The sequence below is a fragment of the Podarcis erhardii genome, assembly GCF_964252035.2.
Source record: "Podarcis erhardii genome assembly, chromosome: 10".
NCBI classification, from domain to species: domain Eukaryota; kingdom Metazoa; phylum Chordata; class Lepidosauria; order Squamata; family Lacertidae; genus Podarcis; species Podarcis erhardii.
In genome coordinates this window covers 76,468,745-76,480,979 of record NC_138500.1, presented here as the reverse complement: position 1 = coordinate 76,480,979, position 12,235 = coordinate 76,468,745, and the positions used below count along the sequence as shown (strand labels likewise).

The window sequence follows — 12,235 nt, the reverse complement described above, 5'->3', positions numbered from 1 at the left end:
CGTGCGCGCGCGCGGGCCGAGGCGCTCCGCAGGGAGAAACAGACGGCGATGCTTACGAGGAGGCCCGCCCAGTACGGCGTGTCTCTGACCAGCAGGGACGAGCTGACGCCGGCCATGAGGAAGCCCAGCACCGCCACCGCGGCGCCCAGAGCCAGCTGCCCCAGAGCCGCCAGCAGCGGGAAGCGGCAGCCGCAGCACGGGCGCGGATCCCCGCGGCTCTCCTTCGCCTGCCGGGCCGCTCCTCCGCGGCGCTCGCCGCCTCCCTCCGGCCCGGCCGCCGTCGCCTCTTTGCCCATGCTGCTCAGCTGCCCGGAGGACTCCAAAGAACCAGGCCGGCGGGCGGGCGCGCCTCTCCTTCGGGGCTGCCGGCCGACTCGTCTCTGGCATTTGACTCGCGGAGGCTGCACAAATATGGAAAACATTGGGAGCTTCCAGGCGCCACATATAGCCCGGAGCAGAGGGGGGATCCCAGGGGGGTAGCGGACTGCCAACCGCCTGCGCCAGCCGACCGACCGCCGGCTCCGACGTGCCCGAGGGAGCTTTGCACGTGAGAATGGAGGCGACTTCCTGGGGGGCGTCGCTCTGCTAGGAATTGTTCTGGGATGACAATTACCGCACACGTTGTAGAGTATGAACGGGAAAAGGAGGGTGAGATTTGGAAAGAGCAAGGGTCAAAGTACTGCATGTATTTTATATTTTTATTTTGTTCTTTTATGCTGTGAACCGCCCTGAGATCTTTGGATTAAGGGCAGTATACAAATTTAATTAATAATAATAAAATAATAAAATGTGTTTTATGAAATACTAAAATTTGAGAAAGAGGAAGCTGTAATGCCTTTTTAAAGTTTCATTGTAATTTAGTAGCAATATTAACATGGTATTTCTAAAATAATGACGGCACAGATGTTTGGGTTGTCCCATTGCCTGCCCCCCAACCCATGACTTCAATATCAACCTAATGCAAACATTTAAATGAGGGAGAGCGTTGACCTGTATGTCCAGGAAAGCTCTTTCTTATCCAAGCTCTGTGGGTGTTTGTTGTGGGAATAGATGCTCCACATGCACATTTTTTGAACCATCTGCACAATGTCACTGGCATCAACAGGCCGGCCTGTGTCCCCTCCCCATTAAAGAAACAACAGCTGTTGCAAAGGACTCATTTTGAACTATTCAGGAACATTAATTCATTTCAAATATTTATTTATTTACTTGACCTTGCCCGAAACTGGACAAAGAAGGTGGACATAATAAACTGTATTAGAACAGTAGGGTGGCCTCTTTGGCAAATGTGCCAAATGTCAAGCTCAGAGCACAAAAGGAGTAGTTCCAATGTAACTGCAGTTATGTCTGCTGTGGAAGGGACCTGACAAACTGCATAGCACTGAATACTCAGTATGTTAGTGACACCACGTAATGCATACGGAGTTGAGAGGGGAAAGAAATCCCAAGAACACTTTACTGAGGAAACTGAAAAGAAAATGTATAATCTGAGGAGAAAAGGAACAGAGGGGCTTTGTCCTTACTTCAGGCCTTGTACATAGCAGGGAGACATTTAACTAAACAGAGAGAGAGAAAACTTCTGACAGGTGCTACTTCTGCAAACATTCCACTCTGCCTGGTTCCTAAGCAACACCCCCCTCCATTTGACTTCAACACTGACATAGTTAACCCTTTAGTTGCACATGGAATGATCTCTGCTGTTGCACTTCCAATGCAGGAATGCTGCCACAAGTAGATCCACATGGCAGTGTGCCATGAAGAATGGGTTTTAAAATATTCTGAATAAATACAGTTGTTTGAGCTTTTACAATAATTATGCAGCCTATGTGAGAGGCCAAAGTCATGGTCTTCACGTGTTGGCATCTGCAAAGGGGCTCTTCATACATGCTGAAATTGCAACAAGTCTTTCCTTTGACATATTGGCAATACTTGATGAGAAACTCTGCTATTTTCAGCTCTTGATGCTGCTTAACTACAATGAAGGATGCCTTTGGTATTAATAAATTACTGTGTCAATTTGTTTTATGGCTTAAGCAATATCCTCTTCAGTCATTTATATTTCATATGGAAACAAGAAAACTGGAAACAAGGTGATTTCACATGCTTTTCATTCACTTAACTTCAGTTAGATCTTCATATTTTCTGAAATATAGAAAGCTTTTTTTGCAGGTAGTGGGGAGTACTGTGAAAAAACAAGAGACTAAAATATGAGAAAATATCCACCAACCCATGAGGAATGTGGACTGTTTCACAGTGTTTCATAAATATTTAACACTTAGGAATTCCTTCCTGGGATATTGAAGTGGTGCCATCTCTCTTGCTGCTTTCCCCAGTCAACCATTTATATGGTGAAACATTTGCCTTATGGTGAAACATTTGCCTTAACATAGATCCCTTGTTAGCATGGTTTATCCCATCTCCACTCTCCCTATAGTCTCTCCCCACTGCCAGACTTTAAAGTGTAAGCCGCATGGGGTAGGGTGCACGGTTTCCTTAATTTTTTTGCTGTAATTCTATGAAGGGTACATGGGGTGGTAGGGGAGAGGTTGGGGGGAGGGAGAGAGGTGAGGAACACGTCATGCTCCTTATTCCAATGTAAATTTAAAGTAATGTGTATATGTATAGTATGTAATCATAAAATCAATAAATATTATCTTTTAAAAAAAGAAACATTTCAAAAGGATGAACAGAAAGGGTTATCCACAGAACTCTCAAGATTAGAGAAAGATTTAATAAATTTAATAAGAAAACGATCTCTAATATGTATAAACTCCTTCTTGACTGGGAGGTCAAGGAGGAAGAAGTGAAATCTGTTATGATGCAATGGGCTAGGGACTTTGGCTACAACATCCAGATGGAATCTTGGGAGAGGCTGTGGAGGGAGGACCGAAAATTTACAGCATGCTATGATTTGAAGAACTGCATGAAGATGCTCTGCAGATGGTATTTAACACCTGTAAAACTTGCTAAAATGTATAAAGCTAGATCAAACATCTGTTGGAGATGTGGGGAGGCGGAAGACACCATGATCCACATGTGGTGGAACTGTAAAAAAAAAAAAAAAGGAATTTTTGGGAAATAATTTGCAATGAACTTAAAAAGTGTTTAAATGCTCCTTCCCAAAATAGTCTGAAACCTTCCTACTAGGCATAATGAATAATGAAATCCCAAAAAGATTAAGGAAAATATTCATGTATTATCACATGACCACCACATGTGGAAAAAAAACACCTTCTTTCATCCCACACTTCCAGCAATTCTTGTTTCTCCTTTTCTGCTCATTCTCAGAGCGTTTCGTTTCCTTTTTTGGGGGGGATATTCTGCAGTACCTCCAGAAACGCTGGGTATATTTCCATTAAAAAACCCAACAACTTTAAAAACGCTCTAAAGCATCCTTCCTCAGCAGCTATAAAAGAGAGCAAGGTTGACTATACCGAGTCATTTGCATGTCAGCGTTGCTTATGCGCCAGACCTTTTAGGCACCCCCGGATGATAGTAACAGCTGCTGAGCAACTCCCGATTCTACGCACGCTTACTTGCATGCAAGCCTCCCTGGGGCTTAGAGCGGGGAGCGTTTCGCTGGGTTATAGATCCAGCTGCAAACTATGCGCCTCCCCCCCCCCCCAGTGCAGCTCAGTTCGGCTGCCCCGCAGCTGCCTGCCTGTGCCTGGGCCCACGTTGCGGCTCTCCCGGCGGGGAACGAGGCTGGCGCTCTCCGCTGCAACGTGTTTCCTCCTGGGCTGCGGAGAGACCAGATTCCTCCACTAGAAAACTGTAACCACTCCTTCTGGGAGCCCCTCATGTTCTGTAGCGAGGCCATTGTGACTGTGTGCGCGCAAGCAGAGGAAGGAAGGAAGGAAGGAAGGAAGCTAGCTAGCTAGCTAGCTAGCTAGCTAGCGGACTGTATGCTCTGCTAGTCCTGCAGTCACGTGCATGCTTTCGTGGGAGTTCGCCCCGATTCAACCTGGGTTGGGCTCGGGATGCTGCTTTCCGGGCGATGGTTCCCTGTTCAAAGCTCAGGAAATGCATCTTAGCCACGAAGGGGAATGTGGTGCCCAAGCAGCCCGCGTTTGGAGCCTGGGGTCTGGATCTCGCGTGTACGCGCACACTTCGCCACCTGTGAGTCCAGCAAGGCTGAGTCTCCAGAGGAGCAGAACTCGGTCTCTGGACCAGAAGGCGCAGAAGCAACAGAGCAGCCGCCGCCGCCCCCTTTCCCATTCGCTTCATTTTGGGGGTGAGTTGAGGTGAAGACCTTGAGGCGCCCCCCCCCCCCCCGCTTTCCAGATGCTCCTCAGGCTCCAGCTCGGGGCCCAAGGGCTTGGATCCAGGGCTAGCACACTATTAGCATTTGGCGGCGGGGGGGGATGCAAACCCAGGCGAGCTTCGCCGCGTCTCCCGCGCCCCACGGAGGGACCGCAGGTCAAGCATCTGCTCGGCGCGGCTGCGTTTTTGCTCTGCAGGAAAGCGGCTGCCGCGCGCGGAGCTCCCTTCGCAGGGCGGCGGCGGCGGCGGCCGGATCACGTTGCTCGCCTTGTGCTCGTACCAGTTTGAGATGGGATTAAAGAGGAGGGCGCTCCGGCTCGCTCCGGCTTTTCTTTTTTTCAGGGGCCAGCAGCCGGAGCAAACGTGGACTTGCACGAGCCCGAGTCCGCCCTCGCCAGCGGCAGGCTAGGCCAGGGGTCTGGAGCAGCGGGCGAGGGGGGCGGGGGGGGGGGTCAGGCGCCACACGGGGCTGCAGTTCCCTCGCACGAGGCCGCCTTCCACATCCCCCTCCTGGGACACCGCTCCCCGCTCCCCCTCTCCTGCCCACGCGCCTTGCCCCAGCCTCCTGAGGAAGCCCTGCTTGGCAGGAGGACCTTTTCTAGGACTCCCCCCCGCCCTCCTTCGGGGAGGCTCGAAGTGCCCCCAAGCCACCCCTCGCCTTGACACGGAGGAATAGGCGAAACGCGCGAGAAGCTCCCGAGTCCCGGTGCCGTGGTCCCGTTTGAGCCGAGGATGCTTCCTTAGGCCAAGTTGGGCTTCCCCCTCCGCCCCCCCCCTGGCGCGCGCCCCCCATCCCGGAGCCGGGAGGTTGCGTGGTACGTTCTGCACGTGAGCTGGGTGCTGGTCTGCCTGGCAAGCGCGTGCCCGGTGGCCAAACAAGCAAGCAGGAACGCCAAGTAGCAGCGCGCCCGGAGCCAGAGGGGAAGAGACGGGGCGAGGAAAAGGAGAAACAGAAAGGGGGGGAGCTGCTTTCCCACCCGGACGGCAGCGCAAGAAAAGACCAGGCTGCCGGGGCGACGGTGGGGCTTTGTTGCCCGAAGGTCTCCCAAGACTCTGCACCACCTCACCGGAGCCAGCCAGCCAAAGCGGCGACCACCCCCCAAAAGCTGCTGCCAAACATGGATGAAGGGATCTCTCCTTTGCCCGAAAGGCAGTTATTGGAGCATCGGGAATTCATAGGGTCAGATGACAGGGACTTCTGCATTATTGTTGTCATTTTAATTTAGGAGAAAAAACCCTGGTTTTTCTTATTATTCTTTTCCTTTCTGCAAAAGGAAAGGGGAGATAAAGAGATGGGTTAACTCTGGTTCTTTAGCTGGGCAGCCTTAAGCATGCACGTGCCCCCCTCCATCCCTTTTTTAAAAAAAACATATATTAAAGATTTTCTTGGTTTACAAAAATACATGAATTGTCTCTTTTTCAGGTTATAGTGTATTTTCTGCAGATCAGTTACATTTGATGTGAGACATTAGTTTTGTATGCACCACTTTTGTGAGATTTCTTGCAAAGTAGTAGCTAATGAGACCACTATGTATGTTAAAGGCAATGGGTCTCTCACTTTTCTGTTCCTGCAGACTGGGTTATCCATCCTTGTATATGTGCAAGCCCAAGAGAGGTATGAAGAGGGACGAGAGCAAGGTAAGAGAATAAGCTTTTTTGATGCTCTCCAGCACCTGTACAATACTTAGCAGGGGCTTCTGCATAAAGTTGGGAGCCCAACTTTATGCAAAAGTTCTATTCTTTTCCTCATTCACTTCCTTTCTGTTATCTGTAGTGGGCAGTTTTGTTTTAGTTATGTTGACAAAGAACAGTTCTGGAGGGAGAGGGGAGATGCCTAAGACAGTAGATACTCTTGAAATGGGAAAGAAGGGTAGGTGGCAAGACAGTTGCTTAGGTACTGGTTGGCATTATAGTGAAACAAGTGTTTGTCCTTTTTCTTCCTGAATAGGAAACATACAAACTGCCACATAGATTGATAGAGAAGAAAAGAAGAGACCGGATTAATGAGTGTATTGCTCAGCTGAAAGATTTATTGCCTGAGCATCTGAAACTGACAGTAAGTCCAGTCTGTGTGAGTCTGTGTGTATATGCTTGCCTGTACATCTATCTAGTATTTTTGCAATACCATAAACTCTTAGTGAAGTGTTTACTACTCAGGCTGTAATCCTATGCACACTTACTTCAGTGTAAGCTCATTTGGCACAGTGGGACTTACTTCAGATTTAGCCTGGATATGGTTGCACTGTAAAAGATGCACATATTAGAAAAAAGTGTGATTATTTTTGTTGACTTAGAACTAAGTCACTGAGTTCAGCAGTTCTTAACCCACGCTGCTGCTGCTGCTGCTGCTGCTGCTGCTGCTTCTTCTTCTTCTTCTTCTTCTTCTTCTTCTTCTTCTTCTTCTTCTTCTTCTTCCTCTTCTTCTTCTTCTTCTTCTTCTTCTTCTTCTTCTTCTTCTTTTTCTTCTACCGCCCTATACCCAGAGGTCTCAGGGTGGTTCCCATAAAACTTTCTAGAGTACATCCTTTAAAACTGGGTTGAATTAAATGGGTTGAATTTAGGATTCCAAGACATCCAGAAGTCTAATATAAATTCCTTATATGACAGCACTTCTGTAGAACCACCATTAGCCACATTTGTGAAGTTTCAAAATGGGTGTGATTTATCAGTATGGTAATATCACCAATTCGAGCAAGGGCAGTGATAAAACAATATTTCTTCCATAATGAGCTTAGTGAAGTTTTAGAAAATAGGATATAAGATTTTGTTTGATTGTGTGTCCCTTTCCCTCCCTTTGCAGACACTAGGGCATCTGGAGAAAGCTGTAGTTTTGGAATTAACTTTGAAACACTTAAAAGCTTTAACAGCCTTAACAGAGCAGCAGCATCAGAAGATAATTGCTTTACAGAATGGTAAGTAAATGCCCAGTGCAGAAGCACAATATAGGACATTGTGTATCTCTATCTCTATCTCTCTCAAAGATTATGAAGGACACATCTGGTTATTGACAAAGTCTTAGCAGTTGGTGAACTGTTAGCTAACTCCACTGTTAAGTTGCCAAATTGAAATCTAATTGTTAAGTTGCCAAATTGAAAGCTTCAGAGTCAGTGACCTGTATGGTCATGTTTACTTAAACTTTAGTCCCCTTAAATTTAGTGGGCCTTAACTCCTATGTAAATGTGAAAAGGACTGCAGCTGTGCAGTCTGACCATATCTATATACACATATATCCATGCATTGCAGAGGGTTGGACTAGATGACCCTTGGGGTCCCTTCCAACTCTACAATTCTATTATTTACTTGGAAATAGGTCTCATTTTGTTTGAGGCTTACTCCCAAATAAGTAAGTCTAGTATTACAGCCTTAACATGTTATCTCTTGAGATACCTTAACCTTTTCCAACTGATTTCATAAATCAGAGTCCTAGATTGATAACTTTGCATTAGAAGATTAGTACATTTAACACAAAGCAATTACATTATAGGAATTTTGTTAATAAAACAGTCAGATTCTGTGTAACACTAGATCTAATGCAAGTGGTATTACTAATGCCTGTTATTTTGCATCCCTTCCTCCCCCTTCTCCCCCCCCCCCTTGCAGGGGAGAGATCTTTGAAGTCTCCTCTGCAATCTGACCTGGATGCTTTCCATTCAGGATTCCAGACATGCACCAAAGAAGTTATGCAGTACCTCTCCAGATTTGAAAGTTGGACTCCAAGAGAGCAGAGATGTGCCCAGCTCATCAACCACCTGCACTCCGTTTGCACACGGTTCCACCCCAGCCCCCAGCTCCTGACTCCAAAGATTTGTGCAGGCAAAGGACCCTGTCCCACCTCCTCCGCCTCTTCCTGTGTGCAGCGAGATCACACTGGCCCAAAGCTGGAGAGCCAGCCAAATTGTGTGCCAGTCATTCAGAGGACTCAGAATGCGAGTAGCAAGCATAAATTCAGCCACCATCCAATGAGTCGGGTGGAGCTTGGTGGGGAGAATGACACGGATACAGATAGTGGCTATGGCGGTGAGTGCGAGGGAAGACCGGAAGGGGACAAAAGGCAAGGCAACCTGATGATCAAGCAGGAGCCCTCTGGGGATCAGGCACCTCCAGCAGCCAAAAGGCTGAAGATGGATTGCAGCAGCACCTCTTCGGCAGTGTTGAGCCCAGAGCAAGCAGCAGCTGGTTCAGCCCTTCTCAGCTCCCTGGTGGCTTTTGGAGGTTTGGGGGGAGGAGGATCTCCCTTTGCCCAACAACCTGCTGCTCCCTTCTGCCTGCCTCTCTGCTTCATCTCCCCCCCCTCAGCAGCAGCTGCCTACATGCAGCCCTTCCTGGACAGGAGCAACCTGGATAAATACTTTTACCCAGCAGCAGCAATCGCTGCTGCTGCTACTCCAATTCCTTGGATCTACCCAGGGATTCCAGCTCAGGCTGCAGCTGCTGCTGCTGCGGCTGCAGCCTTCCCCTGTTTCTCCTCAGTATTGGTACCAGGAGAGAAAACCAGCTTGGCCTCAGCAACGTCTACCGATGTGGCTTCTTCTGACCAGCACCTCCCCCATTCATTTACCTGCAACCCAGGTGGGCTCCATGGGGACATGGACCTCCCTTCCCAAGAGGAGCATTTGCAGTCTGCAGAGGAAAATCCTTGAGTGATGCTACATCATTTCTAAAGGAAACCACACAGTTCATGCCTTCTACTTGACAGGAAGGATCCATCACTCCCAAGAATGAGAAGCAACCCTCACCCCACCCCTGTTTCTTTGTGTGTTTAAGGGAAAGCTTACTAGGCTGACAGGTTATTCTTTTTCTTTTATTAAAAGATTAGGTTCTCCCTCTCCCACAAATATTTTTTGGAGAGCTCCTTGTCCCCCCCACAATGCTGTGTGTGTGTTTAAAATTTTCTTTACACAAATGTTGTAATGTTGCAGAATTCCATCCCCCAGTTGAACTGAAACAAAAGCAAATGGAAAAGACTCCCTTAGGGGTGGGGAAAATGGCTCTTTCTTCGTAAGAGAAGTTTGCTTAACAATTCAGAAGGCCTAAAGAAAAGGGCAGGGGCTGCATAGACTGTAATGGAACTTACTCAAGTGGGCATAACTCAGCAGGAAGCTCTGCACAAGCCCCTGTGAAATAAGCAGGAACTACTTTAAAGTGCTCTTGAATTTTAGTGGGGTTTGCAAAGGAAAATTCCATAGTAGATTGTGCTCCTGGCAGGGCAAGCTTCAGCATAAAATGCTTCCTGGTCCAGAAATCCAGGAATTGGTTTCCTGGTAGTAACCAAGTCAACAGGCAAACTGCTTACTTAAGAACGGCCCAACTGAAGCCTGTGTCACTACTCTGGATGAGAGGAAGTTGTCTTGAGAATGGTAGCCTAAGAATTACAGAGAATTTGCTTCTCTATTACTGACTGCTTAATTGGTGGCTCCATACAAGAATCATTGGGCAGAAGCCAGTAAAATTTAAGTGCAGTGCAACTGCATTGAAATCACTGGAGTTGCCATCTGATTCTGCCAAATAGCAACTTTATTTTACCTTTATTCAGAGCTTAGGAACCATTTATTTCAATGGGCTATATTTTACCTGTGCCACATGCAATGCTTGGAGGAGTTTGGTTAGTTAGTTAGGAGTTTGTGGAAATGGGGTTTGGGAGAAAAAATGAAGGTAAGCTAGCACTTTATTGAGAAACAGATCATGAACAGACCTTGTTCATGTATTTTTATTGTCTTGCATTTTTAGAGCTATCCCTGGCATTTGCTCAAGGGACGGAAGAACTGTCCCATTATGTAGTTTCTTACTTGCTAAAGCAAGTGCATTTTTCTACATCTTAATGCTTAGTTTTGCTGTGTTCCTGATATTAAATTATGTGAAGGAACATCACTGCACTGGACTAACAAGAAAAGAGACACCCCACACCATTAACAGTACAATCCTATTTACTCAGAAATAAGTCTTGCTGTCTTCAGTGGGGCCTACTCCCAGGTAAGTGTGCATAGGAATGCAGCACAATCTAGCCTTAGATTGTATCCTGAAGGAAGAAATAAGTTTACTGTCCTGATCTTGTGCCTTTAACCGTGGCCTAAACACAAAAGCCCTGAGCAAGCAGTCCCAGAGAGGAGTATGTCTTCCCATAAGCAGTAAAAGACACAGCCAGTCCATACAGTGGTCCCAGAAGACCATCATGCTGTGAATAAGAACAGCGAAATCGGAATCTCCAGCAGTTCAGTGTGTGGTTCTTCCTTGGTAGATTGGGGTGAAAGAAAGTGCTGCTTTTCCTGGCATGGAGATAAAAGCTAACTGCAAAGCTTCACTTGCATAATATATGTCCATGAGGCCACCGTTGAAAGGCACAGCCACTAACATAAGCTAAAAGAGGTTACAAATCATAATTAAAAATGGTGTGTTGGTAACTGGGTAAAAGTGGGATAAGGTTTCCTTGCAAGGTTTTTCTGTCTCCAGATATCCCAATTTCCCTTTCTGGAGACTGTTGCCAGACACCAGATAATCACACAGCTAAAGCTTTGTTAATAAGGTTTAAGCCAAGAACCTTGCCTAGATATTTTTAGTTTGTTGCCAAGGTAGCACTGTGAGAAATCTCACTTGAATGTTATGTAAGAGGTGAGACACAACAGTCTGACTATGAGTGAATATGCCTGGGTCTGTTAGTCATTTTGAGTGAATTTGCTGCTATTGCTGTTGCTACTGTTTGCCTCAAACACTGTTTTTAAACAATGTTGGTCCTTTTTGCTTTTCTTTTTTAAAATCTTACTAGCCTACAGAGTGTCTGTATGTAAATAGTTAATACATTCAATTAATGATGTCCGACATGCTATTTTTGTAGGAAGAAGATTGAGTAATGATAATTGAGTTTAAAAATATCCCTTTTGATGAGGAATTGCTGAAAAACAAAGTTGCACTTTTGTTACAATGCTTAATGCTTGGTACAAGCTTATGCTGTCTTAAATTATTTAAAAAATAAAATAAATACTGTCTGCAAGAAACCTGCTGTTTAAAGAACAGTTTAAATATGAGAGATAATAGGAATCAATCTTTATATTCGTTATTTCCCAGCACTCCATGAATTCTACTATAAAAAATATTTCCACAATATTTTGTGATTTAAACAAAGATATTCTTACTAAAGAATAAATTTTTTAAATAGAGTATGGGTTGTCTAGTAATTAAAGCTCTTAAAAGCCTCAAAACTCATTCGTCAAATATGCCAAGTGAGGTATGATGTCTTCACAGGACTTTAGGCAGGGCTGTTGGAATTTCTTTGCTTTTGAATAGTTATTCGAGTCTCTACAAACACCATTGTTTGCGTGGTGACAGCAGCCCTATGACAGAAGGCTTCCACACAAAACCACAGCTTCACAAATCTTATTTTGAAAAAACACCAGTTCCACATGAGCCCCCTCAGGGACGCCAGTAAATAGAAGGCACCCTTATTTGCACCATCACACATTTACATCTGATTCTTCTTTATTTATTTGCTCATACAGATATTGTCAGTTCCTTCAGAACAGCTCTCACTTCCCTGCATGAGAATACACCACTTGAGTCAATTCAATTATTAAATTGGTTAATGGATGTGCTCCTCTCTTTCCCTGTGGCAAAGGTAGGCAGACCCTTAATGAAATTGGCAAGTCCCATTTTAGTCAAATCATGCCCCTCTGTCGCCTCCTGAAAACAAGAGCTATGGGGCTGCCCCCAAAGGTCATAAGTTCAGGCACCAACCTACCACCCCCCTGCTAATTTGAGTGCTGATACTTCCTTCAAATACTGCCTTTGGCCTGTGCGGCTTCAGTTTTTAGTGTGCATGGTAAACAAATGTTAGAGAAACCCTTTAGGGACCCAAGCTGCCAAGCACACCCACCACACAACTATCATTAACACTGATTTGTGTGTTGGATTGCTCTTATTGGTGTGTATGACCTATAGATATGACCGGACACTGTTCAGTAGCAGAACCTAAGTTGTGCCA

At 46.1% G+C, this 12,235-nt stretch overlaps 2 protein-coding genes across 2 annotated transcripts in view; one reads left to right on the top strand and one right to left on the bottom strand.

Annotated features, from left to right (window-relative positions):
* The window catches only part of SSPN (sarcospan), a 31,794-nt gene extending 30,217 nt beyond the window's left edge, over positions 1-1,577 (bottom strand). Inside the window, exon 1 of the mRNA XM_081879227.1 lies at positions 57-1,577. Within this exon, the coding sequence (XP_081735353.1) occupies positions 57-422 (366 nt within the window). The 5' untranslated portion in view covers positions 423-1,577. The remainder of the gene's footprint in view (positions 1-56) is intronic.
* Positions 1,578-3,937: 2,360 nt separating this feature from the next.
* BHLHE41 (basic helix-loop-helix family member e41) lies at positions 3,938-11,412 on the top strand. Its single transcript, XM_081879165.1, is given in 6 exon segments — positions 3,938-4,075; positions 4,077-4,234; positions 5,838-5,901; positions 6,212-6,319; positions 7,064-7,175; positions 7,864-11,412. Coding segments are annotated over 6 exon segments (1,560 nt in total). The 5' UTR covers positions 3,938-3,997; the 3' UTR covers positions 8,904-11,412.
* Positions 11,413-12,235: the final 823 nt, after the last annotated feature.